We start from the raw sequence: 19,524 nt of genomic DNA on the forward strand, positions 1-19,524 counted from the left end.
AACTCCATGAATAAGACCTGACTCCTCACAGACACCAGGTTCCAATATCAGGAAGGACCCTCTGCCTCAAGGCCTGCAGAAACTTTCCAGAAGCTGTGGGGTGACGTTACGTGTTGTTTCAAGCCTCTATGCTCTTGGAGTCATGGGTCCCACTGTGAATCCTACAGACACAGAGAGGGTGGGCTCTCATCGGAGGCTCCTTAACAACTCTGACCCTAGTAAGGTTCTCTATGCAGTGGCTTCGAGTTTGGAACAAGTTTGAGGAAGTGCCAGAGGGCAATGGTTCTTGCACAGTTGAATGTGTTGGCATACAGTACATGCCTAGGGACAGGCAAACCGATGTGATCTCCACTTGTCAATATGGAAAGAAAGGAAGCGGCATGCCTTGGTGAGGACACTTGTGTGGCTTCTGTTGTGTATACTCCTGGGATGCACTGGGGTAGGGATGTCTTCTCGCCTGGGGCACAGAACAGACCCAGTACCTGACAGAGGTATCACGTGAGTGTAGCACGGGCAAAAGCAATGCTTGTGGCTCATGCTTCAGAAGTCAGGGGAGATCAGATTTTTCAAAACCTACTTTTATTAACAGTTCTTAAATGCTTTAACCTTCCTTCTAGCCCACCACCCACCGGAGGGAGTGAAAAGAAAAGTTATTAGGATACGGGGGAAGTGGACCTATCTAGAAATAGTTCTTTGGGTGATTTTGACCTCCCTCCAAAATTCAGGATACCACCAATCCAGTTCAGTAGTGTGTCAGGATAGCAAACATGAATCAGCAGTGGTGGCATGACCCAGTAGAAACAGCCAGGCCTCCACTGAATCAGCGTGAGTCAGCAGGAGGGGCCAGGACCAGCAGAGATGCCCAGAGAAGTTCTCTGCCATGGTTCTCTCAATGAAGTGAAGATCAGTGAAGACGTGAGACAAACGAAGCATTGCAAAGCTAGCTATGCAAGCCCACCGTCACGGACGGTTGAGTCCTATTTATACTCCCTCCAAACATCACATGTCTTCCCATGTGTGTCTGTATCATCAGACATATCCAGAAACTTCCACTTCACTCTTTCAATTGGCCCGAGTCTGCAGAATTGTCAGGAAGCTTCCAGAACACCACCAGAAATGTGTTGGTGAATTTCTTTCTATAACGTTGTCTTAGTTAGGGTTTCCGTGATATGAAGAGACACCATGACCAAGGCAACTCTTATAAGGATAACATTTAATTGGGACTGGATTACAGGTTCAGAGTTTCAGTCCATTATCATCAAAGCAGGATCCTGGCAGGATCCAGGGAGGCATGGAGTAGGAGCTGAAGTTTCTGCATCTTGTTCTAAAGGCAAACAGGAGAAAACTCTTCCAGGCAGCTAGGACAAGGGTATTAAAGCATATGCCCTCAGTGACTCCTACTCCAACAAGGCCACACCTCCTAATAGTGCCACTCCCTAGGCCAAGCATATACAAAGCATCACATTCCACTCCCTGACCTCCATAGCCTTGTTTAAACACATGAGTCTATGGGGGCCATACCTAGCCATAGAATAATAAAAACTACATTTAGTCCAACTTCCCCAAAGTCCCCATAGTCTATAGTAGTCTCAACAATGTTAAAAGTCCAAAGTTCAAAGTCTATTATACTGTAATCCCCAAAGCAAGACAGGAAACCAGCTGGACAAACTCCAAACTCTGCATCTTCATGGCTGATATCAAAGCGATCTTCAGATCTCCAACTCCTTTTTCATTTTATTGACTGCAACAAACTTCTTCTCCTGGGCTGGTTCTACTCCCTGTTAGTAGCAGATATTCCATGGTTCTGGCATCTCGAACATCTTGGGGTATCCTAGGCAACTTCGATGTATACTTTCTGATTCCAATGTCTGGGATTCACACATGATCTTCTGGGCTCCTCCAAAGGGCTGGCGTCACTTCTCCAGCTCTGCCCTCTGTAGCACTCTAAGCTCAGGTTGATCCACTCCACTGCCGCTGCTGTTCTTGGTGATCATCCCATGGTCCTGGCATCTCCAATATGCTGGGCTCTTCTGGTGCAACTAGGCTTCACCCATAACCTCTCATAGGTTCTCTTCATGGTGCCAAGTCTCAACTTCTTTGCCTGACCCCTTCAGTCCTGGGCCATCAATTGTAACTGAGGCTGCACCTTCACCAATGGCCTTCCATGGCTTCTCACAGTGCCAAGCCTCAGCTGCTCTTCATGACCCCTTCATGCCTTCAAAATCAGTACCACCTGGGTGACTCTTACACATTACTGAGTACAGCTGAAGCATGAAGTACGGCCTTGGCTTTCTCTGGAACACAGCTTCTTTGTGCTCTCAGAAAATATTTCCCAGACTCAGTGATGCTTGTGTCTTCTTAATCACCACTAATTTCTTAGCTCCGGCTGACCAGCATCAATTGTCCCAGTCGTCTCTTTCTCCTCTTAACTATAAAGACAGCCACATGGCCAAAGCTGCTGAGTTCTGCTGCTTGCTGGGGCTGCAACATGGCGCTTTCCATTTTCCAACTCCCTCACTACCTAAGCTTGGCTGTCCTGGAACTTGCTCTGTAGATTGACCTTGACTCAGAGATCTGCATGCCTCTGTCTCCTGGGATTAAAGGTAAGTATCACCTAAGCTTTTCAGGGCCATTGTTCCTCAAGAGTCAGATCAAAAGCCTGTGTCTTTCACCCTCAAGATCTGGAACACAAGTATGCCCTCCATTTCTGGATTGTGTAGTCCAAACTATTCCTTGTCCAACTGAAAGCACAAACAATAAACTTAGCTGGGTGGGATCTTGCCCTGAGGTCACCACTCCCTAAATATTTTTATCTCCATCAACATAGGATTCAGCTCCATTTTAATTCCTGGTGCCCCTTTATTATTACTTGAACCATACACCTCACATGTTTCCTTTTTAAACTTGCTTGTTTGAAAGTCTCTTCATGAGACTTAAACCAGAGAGCAATGTTTCTGTTGGGTTTTTTTTTTTTAAGACTTTCTTTGTCAATGTGTTAATATAAATCTCTTTACCTTAGTCTCAGGTAGACTCTTCAGATGAGGGCAAAAAGCAGCCATGTTCTTCACCAAAAATACCACAAAAACAGTCTGGGCCAGGTCTTCAAATCACTCTCGGCAACAAAGCCTTCCATATTCCTGCTAGGATAGCCCATTTAGTACCACTTAAATCATTCCATTCCTTTCCAAATCTAAGGTCCCAAAATCCACATTCTTCCAAACAAAAGCATGATCAGGCCTAACACAGCAATATCCCCTTCCCTTGTACCAGCTTCTGTCTTAGTTAGGGATTCCATACTGTGAGCAGACACCATGACCAAGGCAACTCTTAAAAAGACAACACTTAATTGGGGATGGCTTACAGGTTCAGAGGTTCAGTCCATTATCATCAAAGCAGGAGGATGGTGGGATCCAGGGAGGCGTGGTGCAGGAGCTGAGGGTTCTACATCTTGTTCTGAAGGCAAACAGGAGAAAACTCTTCCAGGCAGCTAGGACAAGGGTATTAAAGCATATGCCCTCAGTGACACTCCTACTCCAACAAGGCCACACCTCCTAATAGTGCCAATAGTGCTGGACCAAGCACATTCAAACCAACATAGAAGTCATGGCAAACGATGACCAGTAAGAAATGACAAGACGTACCAATGCCATCCAGTGTCATCCACAGTCTGGGTTACACCTATATTCCTTCTTAACATCACATGTCCTTTCACATGTCTGCTTCAGGAAAACACTCTTTCACATATCTGCATTAGCAGAACATCCTTTAACCTGTGTGCCCTAGCAAAGCATCATTTGACATAACTGACTTTCCAAAGAAACCAGGAGTTTCCACTTCCTCCTCACACTCCAGCATGGTTTCTACAGGCTGAGTGAGGGATAGAGCAAAGGACTGAACTAAGGTCTTCTGAGATCAAAACTCACTGCAGCCAAGCTGGTGACATGGCCTGCACTCCTGCTGGGGTTGATGATATCCTCACCCACCACATTGCAGCAGAGCAGTAAGGTTCCAACATAGTGTCCAGCTGTTTGGCCATTCAGAGAGAGTCAGTTGACCACTCCGACCAAGTGTCTCGGGCTTTGTCCCAAGGGCAGTTGAACAAAATAAGGGAAGGATTCAAGAAGGGCCACCTGGTCAGGGCTCTGGCCTCTAGCTGTTTCTTTGAGCAGAGTGAGGAGACAGAGATGGAGGGAGGGTTCATTGAAGCTCGGCCCACATCAGGACAGAGTCCCTGTCCTTGTAGAGATCAAGAGTAGAGGAAGTTGTGGCCTCAGTGGGACCCCTCTGCCCTTCCCCATCCTTAGATTTGGATTTGGCTTAGAGAGTGAGCTCGTGGAGCATGCCTTTGTAAGCACCACAGCCAAGGGGCACTTTCAGAAGCCAGGAGCTTCCCAACCTACACTTCAGTTCTTTAGAGTGTTCTAGAACATAACCCTGGAGGAAAGAGCCCTTAGGCTGGAGACCATGAACCTGGTCTCCAATGCTAAACCCATTGTTGGAAGCCACTTTGTATATCAAGGTCTGGGGCCAAGTATAGGTTTGTGGCCACTGTAGTATAGGCCTGGAACAGCCTCAATCACTGCCTGACCCTTCCACTCACAACCAACAGGCTGGCCCACTCTGATCTGGAGGAGGCTCTTCCCTTAAGAAAGTGTATAACCGGGGGGGTTGGGGATTTAGCTCAGTGGTAGAGCGCTTGCCTAGGAAGCGCAAGGCCCTGGGTTCGGTCCCCAGTTCCGAAAAAAAGAACCAAAAAAAAGAAAGAAAGAAAGTGTATAACCTGCAGATGCAATTCCCAAGGAGGTGAGCGGGGCCAATTACTTGCCATGGGCTACCCCATATGGGTTCAAAGTCAAGGGACATTTGAGGTTTCATTGTCAACTCCTACAGACCCTGCTGGAGGCCTCCTGTGAATCCCATCTCTTAGAGGTAGCTTTCCACCTGTGTAGTTCCTGAAAGCCCCACCAAGGACACCTCTCACCATGGCTCCCTGGACTTCCTGTTTTCCTGTGTGGATCTTACCTCTATTGGCCTTTGACAGTGTCACTTCATTGGTGTCCCTTTCCTGGGCCACTCACTGTAACCCACAGAATGTACTTGATACCACCTGCTCCCTCCCCAAGCCTGAATTCCAGCTGCTCAGCCACAGTGGCCAAGTTCTGATTGGTGGGTCCCCCACAGCATTTTTCTCCACTGGATATTTCAGGGCTGGATGCTCAGGAACCTCTTCCAGCACTGCAAATCGTCAACTCCACGGGTTTTGCTTTCCATAGTTGAGGGCTGTTTCTCTCGTGTACTTTTAAAGCAGGCAGGAGCAGCCAGCTTTCTATGCCAGCATTTTCCTACCTAGGCCTCATCATCTGCTTCCAAGCCTCGAAGCTATCAAGTTATCAAACTGTGAGACTCAATATCCTGCCTGTGTGCAATATCCTCAGCTTTCCACTCTGACAGAGGGGAGGCTTCCCCTCCAATACCAACTCCTTCACAGTTAAGGGACATCAGGACAGTGTTCTCAAATGACCCAGCTTGTGAATCACCTGCTGGCTTTAGTTGCCTCACAAAACATCTGTTGGTCAGAATGGTGCACTGTTGCGGGGCTGTGGGCCACACTGAGATCCATTGGCCTGGGGTTCTGTGGTAGCCGCATCACTTGTGGTGGTCCAAAGCAGAGCAAAACTTCAGAATGTGTTTGTAGGAGAGATGGTCCAAGTTTGTGACAGGCTGGTAGGCCTGACACCAGAACCTGCTGGGCTGTAGCCATGGCCGGTGACATACAAACAAAACAGAACTGCTCCTTCAGAGGCAGGGGGTACATGTCCCATTTGCTGAAGGTCATTCATTAGCTGAGGTGAGCCCCATGCTGTCTCCTCCAGCCACCAGGCAGGAATTGAAGGAGTGTGATCCAGTCATCTAGCTGCAAAGGTGTCCCCTGGTGGATCTGGGCACTTCCCCTCAGGGTGTCAAATGCCTGGAGTGAAAGGTAAGGCTTCTGAAGCCAGCACTAGCTGCATCCTAATACCCATTCATAGGTACAAAGCTGCCCACAGCTAGGCCCACTGCAACCAGAGGTATCGGCCAAGTAGCCAGTCTCCATCCCTCCTGACCATCATCCTCAAGTTCACAATTCCTAATGTCCTGGGCTGTAGGGCAACAAGAGAGTCAGGGGATGGAGGGCCTGACCATGCAAAGAAGACAGCCAGTCAAGTTTCTGGGGGTTGTAAACAGTAAACTCCTTTATTGAGACACTGTTACAATGATTCCTTTGTTACACAGTTTTAAAATATTTTATAACACTCTTCCTGGGGAGAAGTTAAAATCTGAGGCTTAGGTTAGACTGCTGGGAAAGATACAATGTATCGTTTGGCCTGGAATTTTAAAGGAACCAAGTTTCTATCGTTTTTATCACAGCCCTTCTGTTTACTTTGTGTGGAGTTTCACCAGCAATGCCCAATTTTATAATATATAATATACATTATATATATTATATATGTGGAGAGAGTGTGCACACCAGAGAAAATGGAAACATAAAAGGATGCCAGAGGCATTTTCTGCAAATATAAGAAGTAATTTTATTGTAAAATAATGGAGCTAAAGTGGACTGAGGAGAACAGGACACATTTTGGGTTTCAGTACAAATTACAACTTGGGAGGGACCAACAGAAGAACAGGACAGAGCGAAATCAGATGGAGCTGGAGACAGAAACCGAATCACATGACCTACACAGAATCCACGGGGCATATGGCCACCTTCCATATGGCTTTTTCTCATGCAGAGGCGTGCACAGCGGTCCATGGCTCACGACGGCATCCTGGCTTTCAGGAGAGCTCTCCAGGCCAGGCACTTCTTTGGCAAGAGTAGAACTTGTTCTTCAGGGAACTTTGGGGGATGCCTGTTGGTGGCGGTCATCAATCCTGGCTGCTCCTGGGTGCTTCACCGTGGTTTCCTTCACTTCGTGGGTGGGGTAGGGACACAAGCACCAGACTGATGGCTGGCTCTCTGTGGGCGCCATAGCTTTCTCATGGTGGAAGGAGACAAGAGGACAACTCTCAGCGAGGCTTCTGTTCTCCTTGTTGGTCCTGGAGATCGCTGCACTCAGAAGGCAGCACCCCTCCCGCCTTAGCCACCACACACACGCACCCGGGAGGAGGAGTGGGAGGGCAGCATGCAGAGGGATCCCAGTCAACCCCAGCGCTGGCTGCTGCACCCAGGACACTCCTCTGGTGGAAACCCAGTCAGCTCAGCAACCCTGGAGCCAGAGCCCATTACACCTTTCTCGGGCCACCTGCTGCTCACAAAGCAGTGGCTGTCAGCGTGGGCACCCAGCCGCTTCCGTCCATCTTGGCACACACTCAGAAATTAGCACCACAAACATTCAGCAACTAAACAAGACCACGGACACACCATGTGCCATGCAGAAAGTCTTTGTTTTGCTCATGTGTTTTCAAATGACGTAAGCAGAGCCCAGACAGGGGGACAGGCTTCAGAAAGGGACTCCCCACCATCATGAGCAAAGGTACCAGGAGGGAAGAAAGGTCTCTGGCACCAATCTGATCTTCAGGTCCTTGGCAAAATCTCAGAATGTGGAGAAATGGCCAGGGTAAAGGAAGGTGGGGGAGGGAGCAGGGCACCCTAAGGATCTCTGGACACATAGCACCACAAGAGACAAGTGTAAAAAAATCAGCACCAATGTTCATAGTTATTTTATCATCTACAGAACACGTGGCTCTCCAGCCCTGGACACCGTCCCATCAGCCTCTGCAGGAAGGAGCATGGAAAAAGGAAGCAATCAGAATTAATTTAAGCCTGCGTTTTAATCTGAGTGCATGTAGAAAAGGCAGGATATCAAATGCCTCTTTTCCCTCCCCATAAAAAAAAATTATCCAGAGCTAATCAAAAAGAAAAAAATAATTAAGAGTCTGGAAAGGGGCCCAGGCACCTGCAGCAGCAACACAGCTTCTTGCTGACTGGGCGAATTTCCAATTTATTGCACATTCTTGTGGGGTTTGGGGTTAAGGAGATGCCCTCTACCGAGGGCCAGATGTAAGCCCATGCGGGTGCCTTGTCCCAGCTGCCCGCTTTCCCCATGGGCCTGAGGCTGGGTTTCCATGCAAGACTGAAAGCCAGGCACACTTAACATTTATAACAATACAATACAAATATTTACTTAAAATTCTCACAAAAACATAAGCACCTTTAATCCATCGGAAAGGCACATGTGGAATGACATTTGGCCTCTGAGTGGATGTGTTGAGGGTTGTTTTTTGTTTTTTTTAAAATGGAGGCTTTGGTGACCTTTACAAGACCACCTCAGAACATCTTTTGAAGGTCAGGGGGAATACATATCTTCAAGTTGAATTTTTTTAAAAAGTGATTTTCAAATACTGTCCCGCCCCACTCCCGGCCAACGGTCCATTAACACCTTCGATGAACCTATCCGGAGAGCTGAAGCGTGGCAAGAGGCTGTGGTGTGGCTAGGTCATGTGATTCGGCTCCGTGGGGACACGGCTCTTTCCCTTTGTTCTCTCTGGGCATGGGGTCCAACGCCACGGAGGCTCCGAGGCACAGATGAGTCAGGCAGGCAGGGGTGAGAAAGGTTCACTGTCCGGGATGGGCCGTGCACAGGACGCCCACAGGTGGGGTGCTGAGGTCACGAGGTTGCTCTGGAGACCGGTGGGCTCAGCAGCTCCTAGCCTAGGAAGCAAGCTGGCCCTACTTCAAATCCAAATTTCTGTGAGGCTTCACCAAAGTCGGTGAACATGATGTCCACAATGGGGACTTGCTCAACTTTGGGCGTGTCAATCTCCAGCACCGTCTTCTGGTAGCCTTTCTTGGTCTAGGAAAGGGGAAGAAGTGGAGGCAGTTAAAGCTGGCAGCCTATCCCTGGCCCAGTTACCTCTACACCCCAAGGCTCCACCAACTCCCGAGCAGCCAAATTAGCAAATCAGTAAGTTGGAGGAAACACGGCTGAGCAGAGAGGTGACGGGACCCCTCTAAGACTTCACACAGGAGAGGGAGGTGGAGCTCTGCAGCTATGCCTGGCCCCTTCACAGGTGTGGGCAGGCAAGGGAACCTTCCATACAACCTGTTCCAGAGTGAAGTGGGTAAACTGAGGCACAAAAGGGTCACAGCGGTACAGGGTCTGCACAGCCTGACAGAAGGCCAATGTCCTTCCTGTGCTCAGGACTCCTGAGCAGGGGGGAACAAAGCTCTCCTAAGAAAAGCAGGCTGAGCCTCAGCCAGGATGAGGGGGTTGCCAGCCACGATATCTCTTTCAGCCCAGAATATAGGCAGGAAGACACGAGAGTACTTCTGTCCCCAAAGCCAAGAAAACCTAACTTCAGGTATTAGAACATTTATCACAGAGAACAAACTGGCTCTGCCGTTCTGCTGACTTCCCTCAATGGTCCCTGACATCTACCTTTCTCCCATGAATCTTGGGCCACCCACTGGCTACCTGTCCTGAGCTGCAGTTTCTACCACCATGGACATGAACTCCATTCACACGAAACTGTGTCGGCCTGGGAAAGGTATGGCTGCAGTCCCTAAACCCTGGCAGAAACCACGAGGAAACAGATGGGCAGCGAGCACTCAATGCTTAGCTATGGGTGCAACACACCAGGGTGTAGCCTGGAAGAGAGGGTCTCCTACTGCCCTTGGGTCAGTCCCGAAACCCCCATGTTTGGTATCTAGCTGCAAGGCCTTACTCTCCTTGGGAGTAGACTAAGTGTGGACCCCAAATCCAAATAGGAACCCTATTGCTCAAGGTGATAGTGGGAGGCAGGCCTCGGGAAGATGATTAGGCCATGAGAATGGACCCCCACAAGTAAGCTTGCTTCCCTGATGAAGGGACCCCAGAAAGGTCCTCCATCTCTGCCCTGCAATAACACTGCAAAGATTGGCTGTGTACAACCCGGGGTGATGGCCCCAACCTTGAGCTTCCTGCCTGCAGAACTGTGAGTAGTTCTGTTGGCTATAAGCCACTTAGGTCATGCTTCCCACCATGATGATAATGGACTGAATCTCTGAAATTATAAGCCAGCCCCAATCAAATGTTTTCCTTTATAAGAGTTGCCTTGGTCATGGTGTCTGTCTACAGCAATAAAGTCTTAACTAAAACAGGTGGATTCAGAATCCGTGTTTTTTTTTTTTTAAATGAGAGTCTTGGACAATTTCATCATTTCTAGTTTTCTGGCTGTCCCTTGAGAAACACTGAAAGAATTTGCCAGGATCCTGGCACAGATTCTAGCTGCTTAGAACATGGTTGAGTTTGAAGGATATCTACAGCTGATCTGGCCAGGCAGATTGTTAGGAGACTGGCCAAAGGAATAGCCATACCTTTCCACGTCCATGACCATTGCCCTAAACTTATCATGTACTATGTCTGAGGGGCTAGAGAGATGATTCAATGGTTAAAGTGTTAGCCATGCAAACATGGAGACTGAAGTTTGAACCCTCAGAAATACACGTAAACGCTAGGTGGGTGTAGCAGCTCCAAAGATGTAAACGCCATCTTTGGAAGACAGAGACAGGAAATCCCAGAGTAAGCTAGCTAGCAAGACAAGCCACATCAGTGAGCTCTGGGTTTGATTGAGAGACCCTGCCCCAATGAATATGATGGATAATTCCCAACAGACTCTAATGTTGGGCATGCATGCACACGCACGCGCATGCACACACACACACACACACACACACACACACACACACACACACACATGGTATGCCCACATGCCAATACAAGAAAAAGCATGCATATACACAAATATGCACACCATACACGTAAACAATGTAAGAGGAAAAACAGAGACAGGAACAGTGGCCCACATCCTTAATTCCAACACTCGGGAGGTAGAGGCAGTAGATTTATAAGTTCAAAGCCAGTCTGGTCTACAGACTACAGAGAGACTCTACATCTCTGTACTAATGAGAAGATTGTGGCCAGGCTATGTAGAAAAACTCTGTCTCAAAAAAGGTATGTGTGTGGGGAGTCTGAGTATCTTCAGGGGCTGGACTTACATACACATGTAGTTGGCTGTGGGCTATCTGAGACCCTCACCTTCCTCGCTAGGCTAGGGAGACAGACTGGTCACCCCTGCCACCTAGGGCATTACCTTGCTCTCTGTTCCCAGACCCAGAGACTTACATGAGGCCATTAGCCTGGCCTTTCCTGGGCCCTGGAAGGTGCTGGAATCTTAGGGAGCCACATGAGGTCCGTAAGGGAGTGGCACTTTTACACACCAGCGAGTCATGAGGCCACAGGCTGATGCCAGCTCACATTTCCTGCCTTTACGGCACCAGCATCAAATGGGTCTTTCTCTCCCACCCCAGGGACCACCATGTGTGAAGCTGGACAGGTGATTTCACACAGATTTGTGGAGCCCCGTTGCTCCAATTATCGGAGTGCTTAGAGAGGGACATATTTAAAGAAGAGACATAAATAACCATTGCCAGCCAGCAACGGCCCCCCAGGGGCACACAAACCCCACAAACAATGCATTGATGTGGAATGACTCCCCACCCCTCCGCCCCTCCACAGGGCTGGCTGCTTGGCAGCCCTATCAATCAGGCTACCCAGCCACACAATAGCTGCATTGGAATTCCAATTTCAGTGGCTGTGATTATGAAATGAGTCAAGCTGGCCTCCCAGGGTCAGGAAGGCCTTGGCACCACTGGCCCACATATGGAGGATGGGAGAGTCCTGAAGGAGCTCCACCAACAAGGAGAGAGAGGATTGTGACCTTTCAGATCATGGCTGAGCTCAGGGGGTTGGGGCGGAGAGCAGGTTGAGCGCTCCAGTCAGCCTGCTGCATGTTGCTCTCCTTGGACTGCCTTGCAATTCCACAGTCCTGCCAGCCTGCTTCCTCTCCTTGAGTCCCCTCCCAGCACACAGAGTCATTTTTCCTCCACCTTTCCCAAGACAAGATCTTAGCTCTTTCCAGAAGTAAAAACGGGGAGGAGGTGGGGGGCTGTGCCAACCTTCCCAGCCAGTGTACTTCTGTCCTATACCTTATACCTCATGTCTGCACTCAGAGAGGCTCAGGATACCACAGCTTAGAACAGTGTTTGGTGCTGTGAATAGAAAAGCCCTTCCCACGAGGAGACGGCTCATGTGGGCTGTGATCAGGAGAACTTCCATTTCAGCTACCACACTTTCTCAGGGTCAGCCGGACCCTGGAGGTGTGTAGAGAGTTCCCCGATATGTTTGGCTCCTCCCTCAGAAGCCCGGTCTGGGACTGGGGAGACATCTCAGTCAGTAAAGTTCTTGTCGTGCAAGCATGAAGAGCAGTTTGAGCCCCAGAACTCCCATTTTAAAGACTGGGTATGAGGGCTGGGGACAGCTTAGTGGACGGGAGCCCCTGTCATTCTTGCAGAGGACCTGGGCTTAGTCTCAAGCACCCACAGGGCAGCTCACTAAGATCTACCAAAGTTCCAGTTCCAGGAGATTCAGGACTCGCTTGTGGCCTCCATGAGCACCAGTCAGGCATGTGGTACACAGACATACATGTGAGCAAAACACGCACACACGTGAAACAAATTCTTCCTTAAAAACAAGAGCTGGGTACGGTGGCACATGCTGGCAATCTTGGTGCTAGGGGTGGGAGTGGGCGGCTGCCAGATCCCTGGAGTTTGCTGGTCAGCCAGCTTCGCTTTCTTGGCAGGTTAAAGCCAGTGAGATACCTTGTCATTCTACAGGAATGACAGCCGGCTGTCCCTTCCATGAGCACTGCCCACATACTCATACATTACAAGTGCACATGCACAAATACAGACATGTGTGCACACACACACAAAGGCAGTCAGTCTCACCCTGCACAGAAGACCCCTATTTAAGTGGGTGTGGTCTCTAAACCGGGACCTTCCAGGACAGCCACACTCTGATACGGCCAGGCTGGGGGCGTATTTGGCTCTCGATACACACAGCTTAGAGAACGGCAGAGCTCCCAAGGGAGGCATACTCACAGCACAGCCATCCACCAGGGCACGGATGTAGGGGTTGTTATCATAAGACATTTCCTCATCGTTGGAGCCCAAGAAGCGGATGGCCTTATCGTAGCTGCCTGTGGCGGCATCCTGCCAGGCCACGGACTGGTAGCAGTTGTAGGTGATGTTCTGCTGGGCAGAGGCACTCAGCAGCCGCAGGAAGGTCATTTGCACCACGCCCACAGGGTTCCCTTCAGCATCCACGTAGGAGAGCTGGGGGTAGGCATAGCAAGGGGGCTGAGCAGGATGGAGACACAGCAATGGCCACAGTTTCCCACACCCACAGGGCTTCGCCCAAGCCTGTCTCCCTGAGGCTGCTGCCTGGAAGCTTCTGTGTTCCTGGCCCCAAGCATACAGGGCATCTCCTGAGAGACTGGAGAAGAGGAGTCAAGTGAAACGCACCTTGTACTCTTCAGAGACTGACAGCCAGCAGCCCTGTCTCTCCAGATTCAGTGCCTGCCCTGCTTCCTCCAGGAAGCCTGCCTAGGTCAGGTTTCCCTGCATTTGACCCTCTTTTATGCCTCCAGCTTCCAGGCCACTTCTGAGGAGCCATTAACCTCCTCCTCACTCGGCAGGATCTGCCTGGCTTGGCTGCACTGCCTAGTGTACCATTAAGACCTGCTTTCTCGTCCATGAGAAACAGAAGGCCCCACACTCCTATGGATGAGTCTGTGCTGGGAGCAAGAGGCAAGGTCTGACTCCTTGGAGCAGAGTAGAAAAGGCTCCTGGGGTCTGATGACCACGACCTTTCCTACCCTGGCACTTCTTGAGTGTTCTAGTAGGGCACATGGCCCATAGACAGGAGATGCTGCAACTGTCACCTTTGGTCGCAGCTCTGTCCCTGTTCTCACTGCAGCCCTGAGGCCGGGTGCACCAGCTCAGGTCCTGGGTCTTAGTGCCTATCTGTCACCTTCCTCAGACCACACATGGCACAGGACAGGAGCTCAGCCTGGTGTCCCCATCACTGTGTCACACAGGCTCTTGTGAACAGACAGAAGGCCACTGCTGAGTGTTCAGGATGCACAAGGCCCCATCTTGGGAAATCAAGGGCTAGAATGGCCAAGAGACCTTGGGGACCATTGAGGAACGGCACATGGACGGATGATGTTTGAGTCCAGAAAGTTCTCGGCTGTGTGGGAACTGGAGTGACCAGGTGTACCCTGGAGGTTCAAGGCATCCTGTTCTGCCAAGGGACAGACTTCTGAGGCAGCAAACAGGCTATCCTGCTGACCACTGCCCATATCAAGCAAGCAGCACAGGGCTCTGGAGATAAGACCCTCTCTGGAAGGCCCCACTCTCCCCCACTCCCCACAACAAACTCAGGGAAAGAGAATGGCACCCTGTAAATGGCTTCCAGAGTGTCACCAGTATCTGAAGCCATTCTGCTCCAATCGGTGCAGGCTGCCATGGACACCGTAAGAGAAGAATCACATTGTCTACAGTTCTTTTGCAAAGAGTTTTCTGAGGCATCAGTATTGTCAGGGGTGCAAAACTCTTAGCTACGGGAGAAAGCAGGGCCTCCCCAAGCCTAGATGTGACTGAAGGCCTCTCTCCAGGAGAGGACTAGCAGGGCTCAGCGGGGCAGGCCCTGTAATGACATTTGCATCAGCAGAGAGACTGGCAGAGGTCAGTGTCTCATTCTGGTAAACCCAGCTCCAAGCAGCTACCACCCCAACACTGTTCTGTGTTGTTGACCACTCCAAAGGGCATGTGGCCACTGAAGGAACACTTGGGGCAATGCTGGGTGCGACACAGGCCATGGCGACCAAGAAGACATGACAACTTCAGAACCCACCTTTTCAATGATAATAGGAGGACAGAATAGGGTGGTGGAGGCAGGCCCAGGACTTTATTCCTTTCCACCATGATGGTGGGACATTCTAGGGGTTCCCAAGCTACCAAGGACACTCCACTCCCTTGGAGACAGCTTGAGAAAGACCCCCAGTGAGACTCTGAGAAGGAAAAATGCATACCAACCGGCCGTCCGGGCATCCGGTGCTCCTGGGAGGACACACGACTGACTTGAGAAAGGACACATGCCACAGCAGAGGCGGGGGGGCGGGGCACAGAAGGACCTGAAGCCCTAGTACCATACCAGGTGGGAGTCTTCAAGAGGCACCGCCCCAGGGGATCAATTCCCTGCATCCTCTATCTTAGGCAGCTCCTGGTTCTTACTGGGAACCGGGAGCCAGACATTATAGCCTGAAGGCAGGCTGGTTTGTCTTGTATGGTCCCTGTGCCTCTGTCCCTGATAACCAACTCAGGATAAATGTCAGACAGGGGTGTGCCGAGACACCGGCATTCTAAGGATAGCAATTGGGTGGCTGCCCGCCCTGGGGCACCTGAACTACACCAGGTAGAAGCCATTTGCAGAGGGGAGGAGCCAGGTCAAGTTCAGGCAGACAGGGCTCGATGAACCTGTCTGGTTCATCCTCCTCCTTTCTTGCCTGACCCCTCAGACCTCCTGTCACTGTTAGTGGGTCTTCCTCCTGACAGGTCCTTCTATGTGACAGCCGTTCTCCTCTGAAGAAAGCAACGGAAGCAGAGGAGAGGAAGCAACAGACGAAGATGCCCAGCTCCCAGCAGGGAAAGAGAAAGCTATGGGGCTAAAGCCCGGAAAGCCCAGGACACAGCTTCTGTGCAGAGGTGAGCTCCTCAGAACCCTGACAGAGAGCCAGGCGTGCTGCCAGGCTGAGGGATGACAGAGAGGCGGGGGCAGGATGGTCCTGGAAGCCAGTTGGCTCTGTGATCACTAAAGAAGCTAAGGCTGGTGCAGTGCTGAAAGGCAGTGGAAGCCCCAGTGGGGTTTGTGTGAGCAAGGAGGACTCGGAGGGAGAGGCCCTCTCCATGGAAGACTCAAAAGAAGGTGCGGGCTCTTCTCTGGACCTGGAACCTGATGTCTAGCTAAGTTTCAAAAAGTTTCGAGCTGACGTCACTAAAGGCCCTGGGCGTTTGGGGAAAAGAATGTCCCATTTTGAGTGGGAGAACCCTGGTCTCACAGCAGTGAATCTACACAGGTTTCCGACCTCCGAGTTGGCCATAAGAGCCTTCTGGTTGATGTTTTTAAAAATCTCTTCACCTCCAAGATGGGTAATGTTCTAAGATAACACCTCCCATAAGCTAAGCGCAGACTCCTACAGCCATGTGGCACACACCCGGTGCCTACAAGGTCAAGAGCAGCCAGGGCCTGTGGGCCTTGCACAGCCCAGGAAGAGGGTGTGAACCGCAGGGTCTGGAATACTCTCTGTGAGCCTCCTAACGGGCCACGCCCAGGACCTTGCGAAGGTTCTCCTGCTCTGTGCATGTCTCTGACCTGTGGCTTGCCAGCCAAGCTGTGCCACCCATAAGCAGCAATGCGGCTTTACTGGAGTGCCCACTTCCAACTGCAGATGCTCTGAAACTCAGTGGGAAGCTCCCTGCCTACCTCCAGGAGGGAAGGAACTCTGGTCTGGGGGGAACAAGAGGCAAGAGGAAGGGGAATCACACCCATCCGGGCCTTGCTGCCAGGCGTGTGGAGCACTTTGGCCGAAAGGGCAATAGCAGGTGTGGCCCCAGCTGCAATTAGGCCCATGCAGCACCCAGAGCCAGGCCGAGCCGCAAGCAGGCAGCGTGAGGCGGCCACTTACCAGGGAACCCCGCTTGTACTGACTATACCAGGTGGAAGGCTGCTCTTTGGGCCAGCGGGCCATTTTACTCTGCAAGATAGGAGACGGCGGGTTTAAAGTGACAATTGCAAAGAACGTGGTGTCACCTTACCAGTTTCCCACGCTTGAATTCACTGAACCAGGAACCTGGGTTTTCTTTGGGCCAAGAAGTGATTCTGGCCTACACATCGGGCAGGGATGGTGGGGAGGGAGAGAAACAGAAAATGAAAGGGTTACTTCTGCCTCTACAGACAGATCTTCCCAGCTCTCCCGGCCCCTGTGTCCTGCCAAGATACCTATGCCTCCTCCCCAAAGAGCTGACATGGGTGACAACTTCTCTAGGGCTCTATGGTGGCCAGGTCCATGCCAACAAGGTCATGCTGGGATTACAGGCTGCACCCATCAGTCTATGTGTACCAGGGCATCAAGTGACTGGTGAAAGCTAATAGTGGGAGAGTAGATGACACACGCAGAGATCTCATGCCAGTGACTGGGCAAGTTGCAGCCAGCATGAGTGCTAGGTGAGCAATGGGCCAGCATCTTCATCCTGCTCTCAGTTTTAAGAGAGCTTTGACTCTTCAGCTGCTGCCTGGTGCTGCAGCAACATAGACAGAACCACTGTGGTAGTGTGTGTGTGTGTGTGTGTGTGTGTGTGTGTGTGTGTGTGTGTGTGTGTGTGTGTGTGAAGGCCTTCATTGGAAACTTGTGGTCTTTGGGGTTCCTGGACCTCAAAAGATTAAGTAATCTGCCATGACAAGGGAATAGAGGATGCTCCAAAAGCCTCCAGAAACTGCCTTTGTATAGGGCTTGTCTGTGTGCCTCCTTCGGGAGTCTCACTTGGAGGGTCTATCTCTGTGAAAGACAAGGCTGCAGATATGCAACGCTGACCAATAGAGTGGACTCAGAGGTGATATGGGCTGATATACTGAGTGGCCGAGCCTCTGTAGGGAGGGGGAGGTCTAGACTGATTCACTCTTGGTGTGAAAAGCTAGAGTCTTCAAGACATCCTGGAATGACCATATCCTTTAGAGACCCATGAACGGGACCCAGGCCCAAAGGCTAAGTGGGGAAGAGGCAGGGATATGAGTCAATATGATTGCCCCCTTTGAGCTGGTGGGGTGCTAGGACAAAGCCTGACCGCTGGGAGAAGGAGGTGTCCTGTCTGCCTGTCCCCCCCCAGAGTCCTGCACTTTCCCCTGTGGTTTTCAGATCACATTCAAATTATGTAGGAGCAGCTCCTCCTCCAGTCTCTGGAGCCTTGTGTCTCACTGGCTCTAGGAGGTCGTCTATTTATCCTGGGCAGGGCAGCTCTGGCTCAGCCCACAGTCTGTACATGGGGAAGAAGCAAAGGGACATTGTACAGTGTCTGTATGACTCCATCTGACACAGTCCCAGAGACAGGTCGGCTACGAGAGGCTGTCTATAGAGGGCACTAAGAGAGGTGAGAAGGGGCTCTTAGCTCAACTCCATCCTCATCTCTGGCCAAATGTGGGGATATGAGATGCATAGAGTAGATCCTTGTGTCTCAGACCTCTGCAAAGCCCTGGCTTATCTCTGGGAGCCCAGTATATCAGAATGCAGGAGGGATTGCTCTGCTCCTGCTGCCAGCAGCAGAGAGTGTGGCCCAAGGGCGTGCTGGCCTTTACCACATTTATGGTGTGATTTAGAGAGAAGATGGCAGCCCCAGGGACCCCTTATGCCCTCTCCAGCAGGAACTCACTTCCCAGGTGCTAGAGTCGCTAGGAAGCTGTGGTGTGGAGCCCACACACACCTGCTGTGGCCTCCAGAAAGTGGCATGGGACATGAGCCAGGCCAGATGGAGGGACACTGAGGCTGGGGTCATGATCATCCTCAAAGACATGGGAAGGCTCATCCTCTTGCCTTCCTGTCCCAGGCCAAAGTAGCCTCTGACACAGATTCCACAGCACAATTTACACACCTATCACATGCACATGAGCACACAAAATCCTACCTACGAGAGTAAGCTCAGAAAGGCCACTGGGGTGACTAATTGATACTCCACAAATCTCTTGAGTCAGAACCCAGTTATCTGCCTACAGATTCCACACACATACCCCTGCCCTGCACCTGAGAGGCCCGGAAGAGACCCCACAGAAGTAAGCTGGCACCCCCAGTTCAGCACACAGCAGTCTCTAGGTCTCCATCTCACTTGTCCCCAAAGGCCTTTCAAAGTTTTAGGTTGGTTTTGGGGTGTGGCACTGCTGAGCCCAGAATACTCCTATTGTGGGTGGCTGGAGAAACGTGTAGTTGTTCTTCATGTGCAGGAACCTGGGCTGCACCTGCTCCTGCACACTAAACTATCTCGTGGCACAACGACCTAAGTGTGACTTCCAGAAGAATGCTCTTGGTTCTGGAACCGATTGTCCGTTGGCTTTTAGCCTTAAAGCTGCACACACACAATAAACACCGCAACCCTGGCCCAAGTGGAAGCCGGAGGTTGACACCGGTACTCACTCCCTCAGACTTCTTGTCAGGGAAGACGCACGTGGACCCTCCGGCTGTGAAATTGCAGTAGACTTTGAAGGAGTCCCTGGAGCACCCTTGGTTGGGATCGACCCAGTATTCACCTGGATTTCAGAGACAGGGAGGCAGATTCATGAGAATGGCTCCCCGGACTGTTGCAGAAGCCACTGCAACATTTCAGTCTCGCTGTTAAATGCACAGCCAGGGCCATAAAACCACCGACACAGCCTCCTTTCCTATCTCAGAGTACTTTGCTTTTCCTGCGGGAAGCATAAAGAGTAGCGGACAGCCCTGTTCGCAGGAATGCAGCTGGGCGTAAAGCACACTGTGTAAGTGTCTGCTGACCTTCGTGGGTAGACAGCACAAAGACAAAGAATGTTCCCAAATGAACCTGGAAATCTGGTGTCAGAATCT

At 50.9% G+C, this 19,524-nt stretch overlaps 1 protein-coding gene across 2 annotated transcripts in view; it reads right to left on the reverse strand.

Annotated features, from left to right (window-relative positions):
- Positions 1 to 6,549: 6,549 nt before the first annotated feature.
- Col5a1 (collagen type V alpha 1 chain) overlaps positions 6,550 to 19,524 on the reverse strand; it is a 150,466-nt gene continuing 137,491 nt past the window's right edge. Inside the window, exons 63-66 of one of the 2 annotated variants that reach the window (XM_032902980.1) lie at positions 19,102 to 19,214; positions 16,609 to 16,677; positions 12,962 to 13,195; positions 6,550 to 8,834 (exon numbers count right to left, since the gene is read on the reverse strand). In XM_032902980.1, the coding sequence (XP_032758871.1) occupies positions 8,688 to 8,834; positions 12,962 to 13,195; positions 16,609 to 16,677; positions 19,102 to 19,214 (563 nt within the window). In that variant the 3' untranslated portion in view covers positions 6,550 to 8,687. Of the gene's footprint in view, positions 8,835 to 12,961; positions 13,196 to 16,608; positions 16,678 to 16,738; positions 16,808 to 19,101; positions 19,215 to 19,524 lie in introns of both variants that reach the window. The other variant, XM_032902979.1, reaches the window with a different exon arrangement.

This window comes from Rattus rattus, chromosome 5, assembly GCF_011064425.1.
Source record: "Rattus rattus isolate New Zealand chromosome 5, Rrattus_CSIRO_v1, whole genome shotgun sequence".
NCBI classification, from domain to species: domain Eukaryota; kingdom Metazoa; phylum Chordata; class Mammalia; order Rodentia; family Muridae; genus Rattus; species Rattus rattus.